The sequence below is a fragment of the Danio rerio genome, chromosome 8 (assembly GCF_049306965.1).
Source record: "Danio rerio strain Tuebingen ecotype United States chromosome 8, GRCz12tu, whole genome shotgun sequence".
NCBI classification, from domain to species: Eukaryota; Metazoa; Chordata; class Actinopteri; order Cypriniformes; family Danionidae; genus Danio; species Danio rerio.
This window is the reverse complement of record NC_133183.1, coordinates 56,935,514-56,959,763: the sequence shown is the minus strand read 5'-3', so window position 1 is coordinate 56,959,763 and position 24,250 is coordinate 56,935,514. Positions and strand designations below refer to the sequence as shown.

At 37.4% G+C, this 24,250-nt stretch overlaps 2 protein-coding genes and 1 long non-coding RNA gene across 4 annotated transcripts in view; 1 reads left to right on the top strand and 2 right to left on the bottom strand.

Annotated features, from left to right (window-relative positions):
* Positions 1 to 12,340, bottom strand: part of mthfr (methylenetetrahydrofolate reductase (NAD(P)H)) — a 33,428-nt gene extending 21,088 nt beyond the window's left edge. The window contains exons 1-5 of one of the 2 annotated variants that reach the window (NM_001281840.1): positions 12,250 to 12,340; positions 10,075 to 10,315; positions 7,926 to 8,164; positions 4,668 to 4,778; positions 1,480 to 1,673 (exon numbers count right to left, since the gene is read on the bottom strand). In NM_001281840.1, coding sequence (NP_001268769.1) covers positions 1,480 to 1,673; positions 4,668 to 4,778; positions 7,926 to 8,164; positions 10,075 to 10,310 — 780 coding nt within the window. In that variant the 5' untranslated portion in view covers positions 10,311 to 10,315; positions 12,250 to 12,340. The remainder of the gene's footprint in view (positions 1 to 1,479; positions 1,674 to 4,667; positions 4,779 to 7,925; positions 8,165 to 10,074; positions 10,316 to 12,249) is intronic. The other variant, NM_001128255.2, reaches the window with a different exon arrangement.
* Positions 12,341 to 18,496: 6,156 nt separating this feature from the next.
* LOC101883933 (uncharacterized) lies at positions 18,497 to 21,802 on the top strand. Its single transcript, XM_009304263.5, has 6 exons — positions 18,497 to 19,453; positions 20,180 to 20,274; positions 20,388 to 20,438; positions 20,526 to 20,901; positions 21,006 to 21,179; positions 21,284 to 21,802. Exons 1-6 carry the CDS (start codon positions 18,565 to 18,567, stop codon positions 21,409 to 21,411), a joined length of 1,713 nt encoding a protein of 570 aa, XP_009302538.2. The 5' UTR covers positions 18,497 to 18,564; the 3' UTR covers positions 21,412 to 21,802.
* A 980-nt stretch (positions 21,803 to 22,782) lies between these two features.
* LOC141375928 (uncharacterized) overlaps positions 22,783 to 24,250 on the bottom strand; it is a 386,569-nt gene continuing 385,101 nt past the window's right edge. The window contains exon 4 of the long non-coding RNA XR_012384756.1: positions 22,783 to 22,937. This is a non-coding gene — a long non-coding RNA (uncharacterized lncRNA). The remainder of the gene's footprint in view (positions 22,938 to 24,250) is intronic.

Below are 24,250 nucleotides of genomic sequence, written 5' to 3'. Positions count from 1 at the left end.
CATATTAAAATCTGTTTTATCTATATTGTGCAATGCATATTTGTAAAGTCTTTATGCACAGTATATATATTGAAAAGGGGAAAAACAATAAGTGGTTGAATAAATGCTGTAATGTTTAAATTATTTACCATCCGCTTGTTAAGTGGTGACGTGTTTGTGACGTATGTAATACTGTTTCCGGGTCCAAGCCGCCATTCATTTGAGTGGAGAAATCATTCGTTTATGATCACGATTTATTCCTATCACTCATTAAAGTTAATTTTATATAAAATCGTAGTGTACACAACAATCTCTGGGCTTGCTGCATATCAAATACCAAAAATTTAACAATTTATCAAAAAAATGATCACTTTCTGGCCATCGGATATTAGTGCGCCTGTTTTCGCGATTGTCTTAGAACTTCCGATTCAGTCGCCTATGGGAGAAATGACTAGGAATAATAAACGGCAGAAAATGGCCAAACTACTTGCTCAACAAACAAATGTTTGCATGACTACACAGACCAAGTAGCATATTATAATAAGAAAATATTAAATTGCAACATCAAGCAGCGTAACGAGCAGTTGTTAACGTCAAAAAATGAATGGAAGTGAATGTGACCGGAAGTCGCGAGACAAAAAGATTCAAATGGCAGCGCCCGCTCGACAGCTGAGAATAAGGTGAATACTGCGATCGTGATTTTCGAAAGCATTAAATCGCTTTCTAAATGTTTATTATTACCATTTCATGAGTCTCCCCATTCAGTTAAATAGAGCGCTTGGACCCGGAAGCCGCTTCGCGTGACGTCACACTTAACAAGCGGATTGAAAATGCGTGAAGGTCATGTGACCATCAGGAAGAACACAGCATCTCATTCCTCACAGGATGCATTCTCTGTTCTCGTGGTCTCCTGAGTTCGTTCTTCCAAGGACACCTGGCAAGACCGGTCTCTGCGTTCTTGGAATTGAGAAACAGCCAATATAACTAAAGCAATCTCCACTGTGCTGAGCGAGAGTGCTTCTCTTCCTGTTAAACTGAACAGCGCATCATCGATGACGTAAGCATGCTCAGGTTCGGAAGGCAAATGGCAGTATGAGTGCAGGCCGTAAAGGGTATACCTGCAAAAACTTCCGTTTTTCTCAAGAGTCTCCCGTATTTCAGACCCATCTCCCGCCACCCTCCCGTTTTGTTATTTCTCCCGGAAAACTCCCGTAATTTCAGCTTTTTGGTACAGTCTATAACACCCCCGGATTGCCGACATTGGTATGGTATCTGATCGCAGCGGCTGCCCAAAACCCGGTGCATAGTACAGTTACTTAGCTGTAATATTCAGACACCTCACCCCCAACACCTAGACATCCCCACCACTCTCCCAGATTTTCATATACAAATGTTGGTAGGCATGGTCAGGGGAGCGGGGTGGGGGGGACAATCCTACTTCAGCACAGTACCTGTACAGAGTATGACCATACCCTCAGTTTATTCCATGCGTTCATGTACCTGGATGGGGAAGATTCCTGGAAGAATCGGGCAGGTGATGCCAATGGCTCGACAGTCTTTGACAAACTTAAGGAAGGTTTCTGCTCTGAAAAACAGCTGGGTGACGATGAAGTGTGCTCCAGCATCAACCTTCTCCTTCAAGTGCCGGAGGTCATCTTCATAGCTCTCAGCCTCCGGGTGACCCGTGGGGTAACCTATCGATACATGCGAGAGAGGTTTGAGTCAGAGAGAAACGCACAGGACCAGAACTGTCAGAAGTCAGTCATATTTATGCCTACTACACAGCGAAAAATGACTTTCTTACTTTTTTTTTGCCTTGTTTCTAGTCCAAATATCAAAAGCTTTTAAGTCAAGAAGCATTTTCTAGTAAAGCAATACATATTAGCCCCTTTTACACATACAGACCTTCCCGGAAAATTACAGGCAATTTTCCAGAAAGGTCAGTATGTGTGAACAGGCAGTTTTTGAAAATACCCTCTAAATTAGATCCGGCAATTTTCTGGAAAGAGAAGTGGTAACTTTACCGGTAATTTGCCAGAATGTAGTGCTGTGTGAACACAGAAGAAGATTGCCGGAAAGAGTGCGTTTACATCAAGAACGCGTTGACGTAAGACGTCTACTCCAGCCAATCAGAACACTCAGATGCATTCACGTCTGCACGGTTTATGAAAATAAAAGCCTTTGGATATTTCTTCAGACACATTCAGCTGCTAGATGTTAGTCAGATAAAGTTTCTATGTTCCTTCTTAATGCCAACTGTGGAAAAAAATATTGATGAAATGCTAATGATAAACCGCTGTTTGTTTCCCTTTAAGCTCTGCATCCTTCAGCTTTGTTTGACGCCTGTGCACGTGAAGCAGCTGGTGAGCGCGAACACACACACATTAGCCCCTTTCACACAGTGATACCGGAAAATATCCGGAAAATTTACGGAACGACTTTACCGGTATGTTCAAAAAAGCGCTGTTCACACAGGCGAGGACGTTACGGAAATTTTCCGGAAAAGAGCATTCACACATCCATTCCAAAATACCGGTAAATTCTGACATCATTCACCACAAATGAGCTTTAAACGGCTGCGCTTGTATTTGTAAACATTTGACTAAATTACAAACTCTTTTGATGATCAATATTGTAAACAACTTTCACAGGATCATATTCGCATGTCGAGATGTTCATAATATGTGCGTGTGCTGCCGCTCACAGGCTGTTTCATGGGCACACGCAAAGCTTGAAGGTAAACAAACAACGGCTTATCATAAGCATCTTATCGTTGATTATTTGCACAGTTGGCATTAAGGAGAACATATAAACGTGATCTGACTAACTTCTAGCAGCTAAATGCGTCTGGAAAAATATTCAAAGGTTTTTATTCTCACCAACCGCGCGGACGTAAATGCGTCTGACTGTTGTGATTGGCTAAAGCAGAAGTCTTACGTCAGCACGTTCTAGACGTGCACGCGCTTATTCCGGAAATCTTCCTTCTGCGTTCACACAGCGCAGCATTCCGGCAAATTGCCGGTAATGTTACAACTTCTCTTTCCGGAAAATAGCCAGAACGAATTTACCGGTATTTTCAAAAAGGACCTGTTCACACATACAACCTTTCCGGAAAATTGCCGGTAATTTTCCGGAAAGGTCTGTATGTGTGAAAGGGGCTAGTATGTACATCCCGACATGCGAAAGTGTTCCTCTATACGTTTTCATCAAAGTTGTTCACAATACTGATCCATCCACAGAGTTTGTGATGTAGTCAAATGTTCAGAATTTACCGGTATTTTGGAATAGATGTGTGAGCGGTTTAAATTCCGTAACGTCCTTGCCTGTGTGACCAGCGCTTTTTTGAATTTACCAGTTAAGTTGTTCTGGAAAATTTGTGTATCACTGTGAAAGGGCCCATGGTCTTGAGTTAAGAAATAATATGCCAAAATTAATTGAGTTTTTCCTTAAGACAAGCTAAATAATCTGCCAATAGGCTCAAGCCTGGTTTATACTCAACGTGTAGTTAGCTTGAGTGCGCACGGCATATGTGATGTCATTGCTGTGTTTGCATAGCTTCACTTTGGGTGCGCATGACATGATTTTTTTGAGAATCGAGCGAATAGTTTGTGCAGCGCCGCATTTGATTTGAGTTGAATATGAATCACTTTGAAGAGATTTGGTGTGAAACAGGTACACCTGTACAGACATCTTTTATGATCGGGGATCATAGGGATAATCGGATGACCAATAGCCTAATTATTGGCAACAAATTTAAAGAGCCGTGGGAAGGGAAGAATGTTTTTGTAAAAAAAAAAAAAAGAGGCCATGGCAAAAGTGGAGACCCAGGTGGTTTTAATACAGAATATGTTTTTTCACCATTTATAGGTTTAACACTGATGTATATGTTACAGTTTTGAGTTTAAAACAATTCAATAGTTACAAACTAAAAGGAAGTCACAAATGATTTCTTTGATAACTGGAAAAGAATATTTGAACCTATCGGTTTACAATATACTGATGCCCTGTTTTTTTAGGCTTTATTGGTGATAATGAACAGTAATGATGGCCCATTATTGCCTTTTTAGCATATAGAGGACAGAAACTAGTCAATTGTGGAGTGGGCCAAATAAAATAAAATTGTCAGTATTTATATATTTTCGCCTCTCGAAAACTCAGGCGTAGTGTTGACGGACGGCGTATCCGCAGCAAAACGTATGCGTTTTCAAACTAAAACGCATTAGTGTAAACGGGGCCTAAGAAGGTTGCTGGTTCGAGCCGCAGCTGGATCAGTTGGCATTTCTGTGTGAAGTTTGCATGTTCTCCCCGGTTTCCCCCACAGTCCAAAGACATGTGGTATAGATGAATTAGGTAAGCTAAATTGGCCGTATTTATGTACGTGAGTGAGAGTGTGTGGGTGTTTCTCAGTGATGGGTTGCAGCTGGAAAGGCATCTGCTGCTTAAAACATATGCTGAACAGGTTGGTGGTTCATTCCGCTGTGGCGACCGCAGATTAACAAAGAAAATGAATGAATAATCTTTTTTATTTATTTAAATAATATAATATTTAATCATATTTAAATATTCATAATTCCGACCAAAATAATAACAATTATGATATTTCCGAAGCCCTATAGGAGAAAATATGTAATGTTTGAGCGTTGAGAATTGGTAATAGTGACATCATAAACTACTTGTTTGAAGGTTACCTGCTACACAGATATCAAAGTAGTCATCGAATTCATGGCGAATGTGTTTGACCAGATCTGTCGCAAAGTTAAAACCACCATCTTCCTCCACCCAATCTTCCCCAACAGGATCTGAAACATAAGATGAAACAAAAAGAAAAATTGGTCAAACAACTACGAAGGCCAAATCCCAAATCTGGTCCTTAGCACATCCCCTTTGCTTTCACTATAGGGTGTTGTGATTCTCTTTTGCATTGAGGTGTAGTGGCTGAAACAATTCAAGTATAAGATTGTTCAGAAACCCACCACAAATTATAAGGTATGAGAAATTCCCTTAAATACAACCGCAACATGGCTTAAACGTTTATACATTTAGCATTTTTACAACAAACAATCATCGGTTTTTATTACATTCATAACAGCGTTAATGTGTTGCTGTCATGATCGGTTTTCAAAGACATTGTTTAGCTAAATTTCACAATATTATAATAACAATAATAATTTAATTTCTAATTTGTTCATTTTGTCATCTAATTTTGTTTAAAAAAAATCTAATTCAATTCAATTCAGCATTATTTGTAGAGTGCTTTTACAATGTAGATTGTGTCAAAGCAGCTTCACATAAATGGTCATAGTAATTGGAACAGAGTAGTTCAGTTTCTAGTGTTTAAGTTCAGTTCAGCTTGGTTCAGTGTGGTTTAAAATCATTACTGAGAGTCCAAACACTGAAGAGCAAATTCTTCAATGGGTAGCTCTACCGATCCCAAACCATGCAAGCTAGAGGCGACAGCGGAGAGGGAAAAAAAAAACTTCACCGATTGGCGAGCAAAGAAAAAAAACCTTGAGAGAACCAGACTCAGTTGGGCAAGACCATTTTAATTTCTCCGCTGGCCAAACATTTTGTGCAGAGCTGCAGTCTCAGCGGCGGAGGCTGGAAGCTGGCCTCAGCTAAGACTCGTCTGTCCCTTGAGCATCAATATAATCAGTCTCATGTTCTCCCCTCCTCCATGACCAATTAAAAACATTAAAAAAAAGAAGATTGGAATTTTTTTACACAAGAAAGATGAAAAAAATATATTAAAATTTATAAGAAAATAAATCAATCAGTAATAATAATAACAACAATAATAATAATTAGATTTACTGATATGCGCTGTGCTGTTGTTACAGGAAAAAAAAACGCAACACTGTGTTGTTGTCATTTGTTTTGACTACTTTTACATTATTTAGAAATATATGTAAAGATTATTGTGCGAGGTAATGCAAATACAATGCAAGTAGCGCAAAGCAAATGACCCACAAATTGGTCCGGGTTCCCTCCCCCTCCCCCTCTCTCTCTCTCTCTCTCTCGCTCTCTCTCACGCACGCATTCATTGTAATAAATAATGATGTAATAAATCAATTTTAACTAATAAAAATACTTACAGGCTGTGGCTCACAATCCACAGCTTCATCTATTACCGTTGAAACTGCTCCTTCTTTGAGGAGTTTTTAGATAAATCCAGCACTGAACTGGAAGACATTCTGAAAGCTGTCCTTTGTCAAATGCTAGAGCTATATATTTGTTTTATAAATCTTTGGAACATAATTAATATTGAACTGTAAGCACTTCACTCTTTGTATCGTGTTCTTTGGAAGCCCAAATATAGAAACAGAAGAGGCTTTTTGTTTCAATTTTTTTTTTGGCATTGCCATTATGGGGTATTCGGTGTTGAGGAATGTTGAGGAAATGAATTAATTTAATCCATTTTGGAATAAGGCTGTAACATAAAAAAATGTGGAAAAAGTGAAGCGCTATGAATACTTTCCAGATGCATTGTATAGGGTTGTGTATCATTTGCTTTTTCTTTCGATACCAGTGCTAAATCGATACTTTTAAAACGGTACCGGTGCCAAAACGGTGCCTAAACCGATACTTTTTAAGCCACAAAATTTATTGACAAAAATATATATATATATATAAATAAACATTTAATCATTATAATTGAGCAATATAAATTTTTTATTTATAATACGTTTAAAGTAAAAATCAATTCATATTTTATATATTTTTATTGCATTAATATATTTCTTTTGATCACTTACTTGTTAGCATAAATGCAAGATTTGCATTATGCTATTAACATTACATTAGCTTACTACTAACCTGTGGAAAGGCTGTCATCAAAATCAGGAGCACCTTTTTTCTGGGTTTGGAGCTTGTGACTATTTTTACATGGACATCAGTGATTTAATATTTGCCTTACTCTGAATAAGAAAATAATATGATTCAGGTGTTTACATGAGTTGTTTTTTGAATGTTACATTCATGACCCCCAATAACGTGTTATGGCACATAGATCCATTAACGTCACTGCGTCAACAGCCTATAAAGCTTGTGTCTGTGGTCCTTTAAGATAATCAAAAATCAGTGTTTACGTGGAAGACTCTTAATCAGAGTATTGTCTTAATCATATTAAAATCAGAGTATTGGTGTCCATGTAAACGTACTCGTATAATGTGCCAGATGATGTCACAAGCTGTCAAAGACTATCCATTTCTCACCTTTAAGTTGATTCCATGAGCCCTCACATTTCATAAGTTTGACGTGTTTCTCCCTTACACTCCACTTTTGTAAAACATCTGCTGCATGTTGGTGTGTCAGAATACTTGCTTGTAAAATATAGCCATATTTTAGAATGCTTAGTTTAAGCAAATTAGATGAATGCGATCATGCGTGTTGATGAAGTGAGTCGCTCGCCGCATGCGCCATATTGCGCGCTTTGCCTTCTATAAGCTACAATAACAAACGTCTGATATCCGTATCCCTCAAAGCTGTTTAGAATTAAACATTTAGAGATAGTGTGACAGAACGCTTACTCACGTGTGCCTTTAATGCACCCCTTTATGCTTCTTAAGGGCGTCACACAGCGGATGCGCCGCTCAGAGCCGCGGCACGGCGCGCACATGACAGTTGATAGTATCACACACCAGACGTGCACAATCGCATGTTATTTAAAATGAAACTATTCAGATGGCACTCTGTGGCATGGCAGAAATATGAATAGTCATGAGTCGTGGCTGGGCGATGCGGACAGCCGCTGACTTGCGAATTCGCAGAGTGGCGCTTCTGGTGTGCTTTACGTTCTTATTGCAGCATCGAAATTAGGCACCGAAATTCATATGCTGATTTGATCCGGTGCATACCAGTTCCAAAGGTATGACTCCGGGTTGCGGTACCCAACCCTAGCATTGTATGTGTTACAGTATTTCAATTTCAGTAAGTGACAGTGTTCGTACCTCCTCTCAGGGCCATGATATTCTTTAGGCCGAGCCGCTTGGCTTTATTTAAATGGTCTGTTATTTTCTCCTTTGTCTGATTGCAGCATGTTAAATGCAGGACACTCTCCAGACCGCAATAGTTGACCGCTGTGCTTGCTATCATCATGGAAGACGTTTCTTTATCTGAGCCCGGATCTCCAGCGGGATGCCAAGTGATGTCAATGAAGAGAGGGCCTCCGGAACCCATTCGGTCAAATCTACCACACACAGAACAAAAAGAGATTATTTTTGCACAACAGTAAAAGGAAAAATGCACAATTTTCAAATGCCACAATGCTAAATTAATTTCAAAGCTACATACAGGGGTGGAACAATGACACTGAAATCCCTGGTTTTAGACCAAAATAATTCATTAGTATGGTGTAGAGCAGGCGTGGCCAACCCTGTTCCTGGAGATCGACCTTCATGCCGATTTCAGTTGCAATCCTTATCAAACACACCTGCCTGTAATTACCAAGTGCTGTTTAGGTCCTAATTAATTGGTTCAGGTGTGTTTGATCAGGGTTGGAGCTGAACTATGCAGGAAGGTCGATATCCAGGAACAGGGTTGAGCACCACTGGTGTAGAGCCTCCTAACACCCCAAAGTGACTCAATAGTATTTGAATCTGGTCACTGTGCAGGCCATGGGTGCACATGGTCATCCAGAATGGTTCAGTAGTCCTTGGCAGAGACACACCCATATAAAAGATATATTTTTTAAAATGACATTCAAAGGCTTAACCATGATAATTTGACAAGTTCGGCTAATTAGGCAAATCATTAATGATGGTTTGTTCTGTAGACAAAAGAAATATCGCTTAAGGGGGCTAATAAAATTGACCTTAAAATGGTTTTTAAAACATTAAAAACTGCTTTTATTTTAGCTGACAAGTAAGACTTTCACCAGAAGAAAAAATATTATAGGAAATACTATGAAACTATCCTTGCTCTGTTAAACATAATTTAGGGGAAAGAAAAAAAAAAGAAAAAAAAAAAAAAAGAAATTCACAGGAGGGTGAATAATTTTGACCTTAACTGTGTGTGTGTCTATATATATATATATATATATATATATATATATATATATATATATATATATATATTAACTTTTAAGATTGTTACTTTTACTTGGGTAAAAATTTCCACAAGCACTTGTACTTGTCTTTTACTTGGGTATAGATTTTTGATACCCCGGCGGGGCTGAAGAGAAATCAGCCATATATACTTGGCTGCGAGGATTACCGAGTTTTGTGAAATGCCCACAATTTACTACATACTTATACTGATTATATATTTATTTTTGTGATGTGTGAGGGAAAATTGCAACATCATATCAACAAAAACCCACATATAAGCGTCAATTGTAGAATTAGTATCACACATGATAAATATGTTGGTGTCACGGTGGTGCAGTGGGAAGCACGATCGCCTCACAGCAAGAAGGTCGCTGGTTGGAGCCTCAGCTAGGTCAGATGGGATTTGTGCAGAGTTTGAATGTTCTCCCAGTGTTTGCATGAGTTTCCTGGTCATTAAATGAGTCCAGGGGGGAGGGGGATGTTTCTATATACTGATGTATGGATGTTGTGTGGTAATATTTTTTAATGTGTACATGGAACTTCGCCTGTGTTATGGTACCTTGTTGCAATTTTAGTTTCCCTAACGGGATAATAAAGCTGAGTCTGAGTCTATAGGTGAAGTAGGTAAGCTAAATTGCCCGTAGTTTGTGCGTCTATGGATGTTTCCCAGTGATGGGTTGCAGCTGTAAGGGCATCCGCTGCCCTAAACATATGCTGGATAAGTTGGCGGTTCATTTCGTTGTGGTGACCCCAGATTAATAAAGGGACTAAGCCGAAAAGAATGAATGAATGAATGAATGAATGAAAAATAGAAGCAAAGGCAGCTATAAAAAGATAAAAGTTTATCCTTTTTATCTGTAATAAATAAATTAATTAATGAAATAACATTATTATAATATATATATATATATATATATATATATATATATATATATATATATATATATATATATATATATATATATATATATAATACATTTTAAAACACAAATAAATCTTGAAAATCATATTACAAAATAGTCTCCAATGTTTTCATGAGTTTCTTTCCTACCTAGAGATAAGATTGACCGCTCCAGACGATGTGCGAGGTGGGAAGAACTCTAAAGAGAACCAGTGATCCCCTGACTCGATACGTCGTTTCATTTTGTCCCGTAGCCGGTCGGTGCGGTCAGCGTCCGGTACTGGGGTGGAGCATCTGGAGCTCTCTCTGGAGCTCTCTCCACTGTTACTGGCCCCGCTGGAATCACTCTTAGAGTGCCAACCCACGTCAGCTCTTTGGTTCACCATATTTCCTGTACCCAAGAATGAACATGGACCCAAAAAAACATTTAATTACAGGATTACATCAAAACCTGCGTACTCTTCAAACGTACTACCCTTTGGTTATGTTTGGGGCTGTTTTTGCTCCATTGACTTCTATTATAATGACATTTTTTGATAGCAAAGCCATGACACCATATTATCATGCATTCTTGATTGTTGGTAGTTTTCTCAGTTGGCAAGTCGTAAATGCGTCGATTTTATTGTTGCTCATCAGTTGGCAGCATTACCCCTTTAGATAGGCCTGTGAACCTTTTCAAAAATGTCTTGGCTGGGTAAAATCTGTGTAACAGTTCAAATGAAATTTCTCTAATTTTGAAAGTTATTATATATTTTACAGACAAAGACCAAACTTTTTCCATTAAATCTGGTCATATCCGTCCAAAAAAAAAAAACAATGTCACATATCGGGTTGTTACAATTTCCTTTTGAAAGAGAGGCCTGATTTTGTATTTACTTGAGGAAAGTTGTGATAAAAAATATGTTTTTCCCACTGACGTTTCCAAGGGGTGCAATGGCACAGACGAAACAATAGAGGTTAAGTTGGTTTTATATTCGCACATTCGTTCATTTAGCAGTCTCTATATTGTTTACCATGTTACTTTGAATATTCGATCTTAATTAGCATGCAAGTATGATTACTAAACAGCATTAACACCATCTAATTCACTGTGAATAATGTTGTTTTTAGTCATTTGCGGCTAATATGATTTCCCTATTTAGAATTTTATAGGAAGAATACTTTCCTGAAATTATATTATTAAGGAGAATGTCTGAATATCTGAATATAAAACCAACTTTACCTCTAAGATGAAACACTGGATCTCCACCGTAGCCTCTAAAAAGCATTATAACACCTTTAGGAATTGCATTCATTACAATGGACAATTCTTTTGGAGTCACCAGGAAACCAAATTTGCATAAAAACTCTTTATAATTTAGGAGAAGACCTTCCGAACTAAATAACTGAGATATGGTCAAAAAGTTTTTCTCAAACCAACCATTTAAAAAAAGTTATTTGCTTTTATACAAAATGATTGTTCCAGATAAAATACTGATGAGTGGTTGTATATCAGTGACCATGCAAGTGAAAATTGCATTATTATAAGGGATTCTAGCAACATTATAGTTACAAATCAGAAGAAAAGGGAGAAGTTTTAAACTGCAGATGTGATGACGTCACATCACCAGCTGTCATGGTTATAAAAAAGTCAGACACACTGTGATACAGAAATGTGTTCTCAAACTGTGTCGTTTGAACCTTTGTTGAATCAAATTTAAGTTAGACATGTAGATTTTAGCGATATTTGACAATAAAGCAACCACCATATTATTAAGATGTAAATGTTTTAATTCAAAGTTTACTACTGACAACTAAAATGTGATTAAGGTTACTCCCTGATGGTACAATCACCCCACGGTTCCTACAATGAAGTCCAGATCAAGACTGATTTTTTATTTACATCATTTAAAAATAATATTTCGCTGGCAATATTATGGCAACATTATGACGTGTCATATCAAAACACAGCATGCAAATCTATAGTAAATGCTCCCGATCTCGTGTTTATCACAAAAACAAATGCCTTATTTCACAAGGACTGATCAAAATTATAAATAGCAAAATGCATTCGAGTCTCAGACTGGATGTTTTCTGAAGACGCATTTATGTCAAAAGAAGTTACTTTTAAAAGCATATATTTTTAATACAGACAATAAATGCAAATAAACATCGGTTAATATTACATGATAACTCATTTTAGGAAACTTCGCATATTGTCCATTGATTGAGGGAGACTGCACTTGAGCATGCAGGTCCGAGAAAGAGCACCGGTCCCTTTAACTACGCTAAGCGAAACCGTCATGACGACCTTTTAATAGTATTAAGACGTCTTTCCTTAATTACCTTACCCTTTTCCCGATTCGCCAGAGCTTATGAAAGGAGACTGCAGTCCCAGGGAGGCTCTGTGCTTGATCTCTGGCTAAACAGCATGTGCGGATAGCATGGACGACAAAGAAGGTGGTGTTTTGATAAGCCACGTCCATTACACACGAGTCACGCCTTCTCTAGTCTAAAGTGTCACCCTATTGGCTGCAGGGTCTGTCATGGCGTATGATGTAAACACACCGCAACTCACGTTGCTCACGTAAGTCTACAAATTCTGCTTGTGTTATTAAGAAAAGACCATTTAGATAAGAAAAAATGCGCTCACTATACCAAACTTTTCCCATTTTATAAAAGACTTCAAAGTATATGTAAATCTTTTAGAACAATCACAAAACAGAAAACTCTGAAAACATTTAAATTCAGGTTAATGTCTACTTTTTATTCTGTCAGGTAAAGTTAAATGAGCTATTTGAATTCATTCATTTAAATGAGCTATTTGCATTTAATTATTCATTCATTTATTCTTTTCGGCTTAGGCCCTTTAGTAATCTGGGGTCGCCACTGCGGAATGAACCGGCAACTTATCCAGCATATGTTTTACGCAGCGGATGCCCATCACTGGAAAACATCCATACACTCACATTCACACTCATACACTACAGACAAATTAGTTTATTTAAGGCACCGCATGTTTTTGGACTTGTGAAAGAAACCGAAGCACCCAGATGAAACCCACATGAACACGGGCAGAACATGCAAACTCCACACAGAAGTGATCCAGCCAAGGTTTGAACTCGTGACCTTCTTGCAGTCGATTGTGCTACGCACTGCGCAACCGCGTCACCCTGCATTTAATTAATGTAAAAAAAAAATAAAAAAAACTCAAAAAAGCCCACTGCCTGCCTTTATTATTATTTATTTGTGGCAAAGTAACTTTTTTGTTTGTACATATTTTAATGTCTATTATCTGTGATGTAGATTTAGAAGTGTTGTATTTGTTTTATTGCTGTTGTGTTGTAACTCTCTTCATTGAAGTTTAAATAAAAATCATTTAAAAATGCAAACCCACAAAATAAATAAATTAAAATCTTAAAATTGTAATTTGTTCTGTAAAATCTTACTCTTTTGCTTCTTTTAAAAAATTGCAATTTGAGTAAAATGTAGTTTTTTATAAATAAATAATAATTAAAATAAATAAACTGGTGTCTTCAAAAGTTCAAATAATACTATAGTTAAATGCATATATATATATATATATATATATATATATATATATATATATATATATATATATATATATATATATATACACACACACATACAGACACACACACTCACCGGCCACTTTATTAGGTACACCTCACTAGTAACCCTCCTTTCCATTCAAAACTGCCTTAATCCTTCGTGGCATAGATTCAAAAAGGTACTGGAAATATTACTAATAGTAATAGTAATGGTACTAATAAGCCCAAAGTGTGCCAAGAAAATATTACACACATACCATTACAGAACGACCACCAAACCTGAACCGTTGATACAAGGCAGGATGGATCCACGCTTTCATATTGTTGTTGCCAAATTCTGACTCTACCATCTGAATATTATATCAAAAATCGAGACACTTCAGACCAGGCATTGTTTTTCCAATCATCTATTGTTCAAATTTGTTAAGCCTGTGTGAATTGATGCCTCAGCTTCCTGTTCTAAGCTGACGGGAGTAGCATCCGGTGTAGCCCATCAACATCAAGGTTGGACATGTTGTGCGTTCAGATGTCAGGTGCAGGTTATTTGAGTTACTGTTATCTATTTTTGGCGCTGTTGAGCCTCCTCTGACCCTTAACAAGGCATTTGCGCACACAGAACTGCCGGTCACTGGATATTTTCTCTTTTTTGGACCATTCTCTGTAAACCCTAGAGATGGTTGTGCGTATCTCAGTAGATCAGCAATTTCTGAAATACATAGACAAGCCCGTTCAAAGTCACTTAAATCCCCTTTCTTCCTCATTCTGATGCTCAGTTTGAACGGCAGCTGATGGTCTTGCCCATGTCTACATGCCTAAATGCATTGAGTTGCTGCCGTGTGATTGGCTGATTAGAAATGTGTGTTAAAAAAAGCAGTTGGACAAGTATACCTAATAAAGTGGCCGGTAAGTGTGTGTGTGTGTGTGTGTGTGTGTGTGTGTGTGTGTGTGTGTGTGTGTTTAGGTGGCCACTTACCAGCCACTTTATTAGGTACATTTCTAATCAGCCAATCACATGGCAGCAACTCAATGCATTTAGGCATGTAGACATGGGCAAGACCATCTTCTTTTTGGGTGAACGATTGCTTGAAGTTTACTGTTTACTTCCACACATTTGGTAACTTATCTGGAATATTATTAAGGGATGTAACATAGAACATGTCCCCTAATAAAATGATATGGATCATACATATGGAACCTGTATTACTTCTCTTATTTTCAACCACATCAGTTTTCCACAATATTTTGAGAAGGTATAAAGTCAGTGAGTGCATCAGTTCATGTTCTTATCTTCTGTAATAGTTGTGTTGTTGTCCTTGGTGTGACAAGATGAATTCTCAAATCATACGGTCAATACTGAAGACAAAACAGTGTCCAGGGAAATTTTCTGGAAAAAAAAAAAGGAGGGGGGGGGGGGCACTCATGGATCATCCAGGCGAAGATTTAGGAGAGTGTTATTTTATTAAATGATATTATTTGGTCTTGTGGTGTATATGAAAACATCTTTTGTTTAAAATTACTTATTTAAGACTCAGTACTCAATATAATATGATGCTATTTATATGATATTATTACTGTACTTGAATTTTTGTTAATAAAATATGTCGATATTTAATCTATTGAAACTGATACATAAACTAAAATGCTGGAGCAGTTTTCACATTTAGAAGTTTAATCATATTTGTGTTTCCCCTCGTTTTGTGAATATGAACTGTCAAATTTACAAATTTCCATCTACATTAATAATTGGCTCTGATGAAGACGACAGACTGACCTCTACTGGACAAAGACCTGAACTGACCAGCAGCATTCAACATCAGAGCCTTCTGAACTTTAAACACAGCTGTGTGTGTAATATTAATGCTGCATGTGATTAATACCGTCATGTAAAACCATACACCACAGTATGCTGCAAACTACTGTCAGCTCTTAATTCAATTCAATTCAACTGTTTATTGTCATGTGCACAGTAAGGAAACACGTCTCCCTGTACAATGAGATTCTTACTTTGCCGTCCACAGTGAAGTCATACACACAACATACACATCATACACAACATACACATAAATACACATATATACACAGAAGTGACTGAAGATTGATTGTAAAATGTAAGTATATAAATATCTATGAAAGTAAACAATATGTAAACCTGATTTGAGTAATGAAACAGATGTAAACAGTGTACAGTGTTTATTTTTTTGTTTTTTTTTGGGTTTTTTTTTTTTATTGTGCTTATTATGCAAAAAGTGCCTAGTGCAATTGGATTATGTGCAAAAAAAGAATAAAAAAATAAAATAGTGCAAAATTGGATGGAGTATGTAGTGTTGTACTGAGCAGAAAAAGAGACTGTTATGTGCGTTGGTTATCTGTTATGTGCGTTGGTTATCGTTGGTTAATACAGTCATACATGAATGACATCCAAAGACAATCAGGATCAGGACAGTAATACAACTCCAGTAAGCAGGAAAATCCCCCAAACAGTGATGAGGGTCAAATTTTGAAAGATGAGCCTGAAAAAATTAATAAAAGTTTTCCACTGATGTACGGTTGTTAGCATAGGATAACATTTAGCCAAGATATATGACAATCTGGAATCTAAGAATGTAAAAACAAACAAAAAAAAACTAAATATTGAGAAAACCGCCTTTAAAGTTCTCCAAATGAGATTAGAACACACATTACTAATCAAACAAATAAGTTTTGATAAATTTACAGTAGAAATTTTCCTCCTGGGACCCAATCTTTACATGTTCTAATGATTTTTGGCATTAAACCAACCTTATTTTACAATTATTTTGGGGGTTTTTCTGTGCAACAAACAGAATTATTTAGAGCTTACGCAATTTTGTAATTACCATTTTGTGCTATATTTATACAAAATATACTATGTATAATATAATAATGTATAATTATATAAGAATTTCCTAAAATACACTTCAAACCAATACAGAAATGAAGGCAGATCACATTCTCTGTCAGTCTCTCTTTTGCATATTGTTTTATTGTATGTAGCTAGACTATATCTAGTTAACATAGAGGAAGATCTCTGTAGATGGCTTCATAATCTTGTTCTGTGAGCACAATCATCAGTTTTGTCATCACTGAGATATTAAAATACTCTATTTAATGAAAGGAAATAACTGAAATTCTAGCTCTAAAGTTTTTGAATTGGCGGTGGCTTTTCTGTTTTGACAGTACAATGCAGATGTGAACCTGCGCAACAATGTAGTTTTTCACATGCAAATGGTTTATAAGACTGTACATGGTTGTTTTTTATAGCACACTGGTGCTTTCAAACTGTAACATTACAGAAATGGATTCGTGTTTTTTTGTAATCATTGACTTTTTCAAGATTGCAATAATTACGTATTACAAAAATACATTGCACATACATTTATTTTTTATATTCACAAGGAAGGATCATACATAATAATTAAGTCCATATAGAGCAATAACAACACAAGTAAAAGTGTTTTAAAATAGCAACAGTGTTTTCTTTTTGCTTTACAATTTTGGCTGCTAATGAAGTAGGCCAGTGGTTCTCAAACTTTTTTCATCAAGTACCACCTCAAAAACAACTTGTCTCTCCAAGTACCACCATAATGAGCAGTATTGAAATACAGTAGCGCAGTAAGCCCAGTAAAGCAGCTACAGCTCTTAACACTGTACTGTGCTTATATGTAAAAAACAAACAAACAAACAACTAAAAATGTCAAGATTTAAATTAAAATGTGCTTTTAAAAGTTAAAAATGGTAGGTTACTGTTCTTAAAGTAAAAAAAGAAAAGTGCTGTACTTAAATGTAAAGTATTATCATATAGCATAGCAAATTCATCAACATCTGGAAAAGTACCTGAAATGTAACTTCCATGTGCCAGCACAGGCATGTACACTCAGTTCTATTCAAGTTTATTTGTATGCCGCTTTTCACAATAAATATTGTTTAGAGATGCCCAAACTAGGGCCAAAGTTGGCCCATGGTAAGCTTTGATTTGGCCCACCATCCCTTCTGAGAAGAGAGGGAGAATGAATGGGATGGTTTCAAAATTTGTCAATTTAAATTTAATGTAACCTTTGCTTATTTTAATATTAAAAGCTAAGTGAAATTAAAAGTTTTAATTAGATGATATAAATTAAGTCAGATTTTGTTTAAATGTACATACTGTCAGCTGAAAATACAGAGACTTTGATGAGCAAATCAAGTCAAAATAAATGTGATTATGTTTAAGATTTAGATGTTTAGATTTATTTTGTAATATTAGGAAATAAATGAGGAAACTATCCATGGCAACTATAGTTTGGTATATTTACCTTCGGCCACGGCTCTCAATAATTGGTTTTTGGCCCCTTCATACGAAAAAGTTTGGTTAAAGAAGTGCTCATTAATGCATTACAATCAAATTAAAATGATTATTTATTCTAAATACACACTATGAGTCTAATCTGACTTTACTTGTCGGCTATATGTAGTCACAAACACCAATTTCACAAGAAAAAATGTGTCTTTAGATCACTAACAGCGTTCATCACCGCTGGGCGCAATCATGCATCTAGGACTGAACCATTACGGGCGAGGGAGAAAGGAGGGGGGCGGGTCAAATTTACGTGAACATATTTTTTATAAGTTGTAGTTGTTTAGTTTAATACAGATCAGATCAAACGATTTTAACACTATATAAAGGAAAGACTCTCGCCCAACCAAACACACATCTTGTATTGACATCCTTCAGGGAAATCAAGCATTAAACACCACACCCCCTCCCCACATAATTGCGATTATCAATAAATAATTAATGTTTGTGAGTGATTCCAGCTCGAAGTTTGACGAACGAGATATTGTAAAATGTAATAAGAAACTTTTTAGAAAAGAAGAAATGTTTTTAAACACAGCTAAGATTTACATTTTCGGTAGAAAACATCTATTTTCTTTTGAATGGCGCTGCCTTGCGCTGCTGTATGCAAATGAGCCATGACGTCAAACGTCCCATCGTATTCTTATAATGATGTAGAAGGCAGACCGGCTCATTCTCTTACAACAACTCGAGCGAGCTGCACCGAATAACTATAGATCTGCGTTTTACGTCTGATTTATGGCGTTTTCAGTTGATTGTGATATTACAAATATTCAGTTCGACGTTGATAACAATTCTCTCGAGTTTGGAAAGAAACCTAAAGCAATGGGACGAGTTAGAAAGAGAGTAAAACAGTTCTGTAACTGGGCCTCTCGGAAATCCGGGAAAGCCCAGCAGAACCAGTGCACATCCGAGGGCGATCTCGAGCACCGGAGATGTTCTGATGACGAAGCCGGACCGAGCAACGCTACGTTCATCTCCCACATTCACACTGGAGCTGGTGTTTCACCAAGCCCAGCACCACAGACAAGAGAGAAGAAACTTAAGAGGCTCTGGAAATGGTTTTCTCGGAAATTCAAGAGAACTAGAACCAGAGCCCCACAGATCCAGCTGAGCAGCCCACAGCCTCAGAGATCTCCTGACGGCGAAGCTGCGTGTGTGTCGCCGAGGACAGTTCATGACGAGCGGGTCAACAGGCGCGTGTCTATCCAGACCCCTGTGAAGACCCCGTCAACAGAAACTGAACGGCACGACGACACTGAATACTGGGACTTTTCTGTATCTTCTCTTACCACAGCGGGAAACAGCGAATCCGACCGCGATTCAATGCACAGCTGGCACTCGTGCGCGTCTTCGCTTGGCACCCCGGTTAGTGAATCTGACCGCGCATCAGTGTTAAGTTGGCACTCTTGTGCGTCTTCGCTGGGTACCGCGGGCATCAGCGAATCTGACCGCGCTTCAGTGCACAGTAGGCAGCCTTGTGCGTCTTCGCTGACCGCTGAACACCACAACGATGAGGAAAACGCTTCCAGCGAGGACTCCAGCGTGTCCGAGGACAGCACATCTTCCTCATCGGATTTTTGGAAAACAGAACAGGAAACCACATTCAACTGGGAAGGAAATACAGGTCAGTTTATCAGGTGTTTTTATCCTGAAGTACATTGTACTTCACTACAAGTTATATAACAATCCCAAACTAAATATTGAGCTTTTTACTCCACTGCATATGATAATGATAGTTACTTAAGTTCTGAGTGAACATATTATAAAATATATTACAGAATATGTTATTACAAATAGCTCTATACTATAACTTAACTGTATTCATGAGAAAAAAATGTTCCTTTAAGAAAATATTTCTGAAGTGTTTTTAAGAATTGCACTAAAAGCATTTTGAATCATAATCATTTTTAGCTAATCAAGATTTTTTGAATCTGACCAGGTTTATATGTCAGCAAGTACTGTTGTGAAGTGTTTGAGATTATTTAAACCACTGAACCTGACCCGTGCATGCCAAGCTTAAACGTTTGAGTGTCTGTCTACCATAACATGGCTCAGATTGGGGCTGCATGATATATCAAATTTAGTATGCCACATCCATACAGCAGAAAGTTCCTATATAGTTATGTGTCAGAATAATAAATGAGCAGATTTTTAAACATACCTAAGCCATAATATACCTATAATATAGATATCAGACAATTGATCTGATTGAACCAGTCCATTATAAGGCACCTTCAATAATAATAGTTTATTAAAATAGAGCTATTCTAAAGCAATCTTCGCTCAGATTTTTGTTGGTTTAAGCTTATAAATGTACTTCATTGTTTGTTTCTTTTTGTTTTATTTACAGGTAGAATCTCCCAGGACTATAAAATCCTTCACTTGATTGGTCAAGGATCAACAGGAGTCATCTATGAGGGAATCCGTCTGTCGGATTGCCGAATGGTTTGTTTCAGACATAACAAAAAGATTTTGGGCTTTTCCCTTGAAATGTAAATTTAACGAATGCCGCATGACTGGATCGTGTGTATTAACTTTTGCTTTCTCTTGGTCAACAGGTGGATATCAAATGCGTGAAGAATACAAAATCAATGGAAAGGATCACGATTGTAAGTACACACTCGCAACATTGTTAAAAATAGTCTCCACTTCAGTTCAATCACATCTCACTAATACGTCTATTATCTCTCCTGCAGGAACCATCTGACAAGACTGTTCCACAAGAGGTCGGTTTGATGACTATGATGAGCAGAGGTCCGAAGGTTCCTCAAGTAATACAGCTGCTGGACTGGTATGAGGCACCAGATCAATACATACTGGTGCTAGAGCATCCCAAATCAGCTGTGAGCCTGGACCAGTTTGTATCCTCCTGTGGGAACAAAATCAGCGAAGCGAAAGCACGAGTGGTGATGCACCAGGTGATCACTGCTGCCAACGCATGCTGCGAAAGGGGAGTCTACAATAACATCAAGCTGGAGAGCCTGCTCATCAACCCCCACACCTTGCAGGTCAAACTGATGGACTTTGGCACCGGAAGCCTCATTAAGGACACAGGCTATACAACATTTTGGGGTATGTATGATAATGGCCACAATTTATGTGAAGTTATTTTGTTAATATGGTTATTCAGACTAAAAGCTAACTGCATTGGGACTAAATCTTTCTCTTTCTTCCAGGCTCAATGGCTTGTATTCCCCCGGAGTTCTATCAGAAGGGAAGGTTCCACGCCAAGCCTGCAATCATGTACTCTTTAGGCAAACTGTTGTTCAGGATGCTGTGTGGACGCTACCCTCATATGGAGCTCCACAAGATTGTCAAAAGAACCTGGCAGCCTGAAGACCTATCCAAAGGTGAGCGCATGTGGATGATGAAACAGGATCTTAAAACATGTGATCATTTACACCAACCGTAAAGTTTTCTAATAACCTGACATCTCCCCCTTCTTTCTTCACAGAAGCCGTAGATCTGATCTGCTCGTGTCTGCAGAGTAAGCCAGACAAGCGGCTTTCACTTGACGAGATCCTTCACCAGAGGTGGTTCCAGGTCTTCATCCTGAAGCCAAACAACAGACGAAAAGATTAAGAAGATCAGAACATCCAGCCTCTTCATCCAGCCGTCAACACCAAACTTCTCCTCTTCATCGATCCACTAACACCGAACTCCTCCTCTTCATCCAGCCGCTAACACTAAGCTCCTCTTTTATATTCAGCCAGAAACTCCGTCAAGCCACGAACATGGGGCAGTTTGTGGCTTTACGAAGAGAAAAGGCTGAATGGGGCTGGTGTTTGTGGTTGTGTGGGAAGGAGGAGCTGTTTGGGGCCGGTGTTTGTGGTTTGATAAAGAGGAGGAGCTGAAGGGGGCCGGCGTTTGTATCTGGATGAAGAGAAGAAGATTTTTGGTTTATTTTTGGAGATTGTAAATAAATGCTTGTTCTGTATGTAATGAATAAAAATGAATACTTTTCACATATAAAGTGTTTTCATTTCGTTCAATATTAACTTAATGCACTCCTATAGTTAAAGTGTTGAACTGTCCTGTCTTCACCTAGCAGTTGAGGTTGCCAAACAATGGCGTTATATTGTTTCAGGTTTTACAAAATGGCACAGTGATGCCTGTATACTTCAAAACTTATTTCATTCATTTTGACTTTTATAGCGCTTTTTACAATGTAGATTGTGTTAAACAGCTTTACATAGTTCTAGCAAATTAAACTGAACTTCAACTGTGACAACTGGACTGAAGCGGTTTAGTTCAGTGTAATGTGAATGTCACTGCTTAAGGCCAAAACACAGAAGACCAAATCCAACAATGAGGAGCTTCACAAGTCCCAAATCAAGCAAGACAGAGGGGACAATGGCGAGGAGCAAACTTCACCAACAGACCCTTTCCACATGCCAACACAGAACTCCCCACAGAGATCTTACCCAGTCAGCTGTATATTCACTACAGATAGGGTTAGATGGTGACTACGGCTGTTTTCTGCATTCAAGGTGAGACATCTGACATCTAAATATTTTTTTTTTTAGTAACCGACATCTGAAATTTGAGGCTTCTATTTCTCACAGGTAAACAGCAATCTCCTCAGGTACAGCTCATGTGCTTTATTCAGTGTTAAATGCTAATAATGTGACATTTTACGTGACATTTATTACCATACTACTGAAAGCAGCAGCAGATAGTTTACCTCGGATCAGGGGCGGACTGGGACAAAAATTCATCCCTGGCACTGTAGCCACACCAGCCCACATTACCACACCGACACAGCCCCACCCACAGACACGCACATTCACTATTTAGTGTACAGATGGTGAAATAATATGATATTCCTTTCCAGATTTTGATTATGTCCGGGTAACCTCGGATTGGGTCGGCCCATCTTGAAACCAGGCGGCAGTTGCCGATTGGGCCACATGCTTAACATTTATTATTATTATTATTATGATTATTATTATTATCATCATCATAATATCACATCTAGCAAGAGATAAAAGCTGTCTGCACTTAAAAACAATACAAATAAAAAAAAAAAACTGACCGGCCCACATTTAAAAATTGGTCCGGCCCTTCTGGCATTTGCCAGAATTGCCAGCTGGCCAGTCCGCCCCTGCCTCAGATCTTAAAAATAAAATAAAGTGTTTGAATTTGAACATTAGGATTGTGACTTCAGATATCAATTATTCAGCATGTACATATAACAATGTTAAAGAGGTTTATGTGTGGAGTTTGCATGTTCTCCCCATGTTCGCGTGGGTTTACTCCAAGTGCTCCGGTTTCCCCCACAGTCCAAAGACATGCGCTATAGGTGGACTGAATGTTAAATTCGCCATAGTTTATGTGTGAATAAGAGTGTACGGGTGTGTCCCAGTGATGGGTTGCAGCTGGAAGGGCATCTGCTGTGTAAAACATGCTGGATAAGTTGGCGGTTCATTTCACTATGGCGACCCCAGATTAATAATTTCTTTTCGGACTAAGCTGAAAAGAAAACGAATGAATGAAGAGAATCTGATTTTGTTTTGTGTGAAAATTGCTGTTTTTTTTTCTTAAAACCCTTTTAAACATTGTGATGTAGGCTATTGTAATTTTTAAGATTTTCTGACCCCAATACCCTTGTGCAATTATTTTTGGTCACTTAATCTTTTTTCAGTGTTTGCCCCTTTTTAAGTTTTTGCCGTAATTTCCATTTTAACCACGAGATGGCAGTAACAGATCATCCTCTCAAGCCTTAGTAAGACTAGTACACTACTAATTTGAGTTTTCTTTTTTTATAAACAGATACAGAATTATACAGTACTATACACAAAAATAAATGCCAGAGTGTGTGTGTGTGTGTGTGTGCGTGTATATATATATATATATATATATATATATATATATATATATATATATATATATATATATATATATATATATATATATATATATATATATATATAAACATATTATTTTCTTTCAGAATATTACAAGTCTTCTTTGCATTTTTATTAATAATGTTCACCAATCTTGTGCAGTAGTCATTTGTCGAAGGAAATAAACTAAATTTGGCTTTGATCCAGTCCATTTTTTATGTAAATGAAACTTTCCCCAAAAAATAAAAAGTTGTACTAGAAAGGTAATTTGTTTTTACATGTGTTAACATAATAAATGCAAATATCAAAACTTTTTAACTTGAATACAATATTTGTTTTCCTTCTTAGAATATTTTCCACATCCACCCCAAAAAAATCTTGTGTATATACAATCACAAAAGATGTGGACAAAAGATTCCTTTTCCATGCAACAAAAATCACAGGAATAATCAATATTCAAATTAAATCTCTCTAAAACCTCTTTAGCTGGATATACACTATAAAAATTTTTAAATGTAATTTCTTTTACTTTGTTATTTATACAATATATTGCATAAAAACGCCAAGCTTTTTTC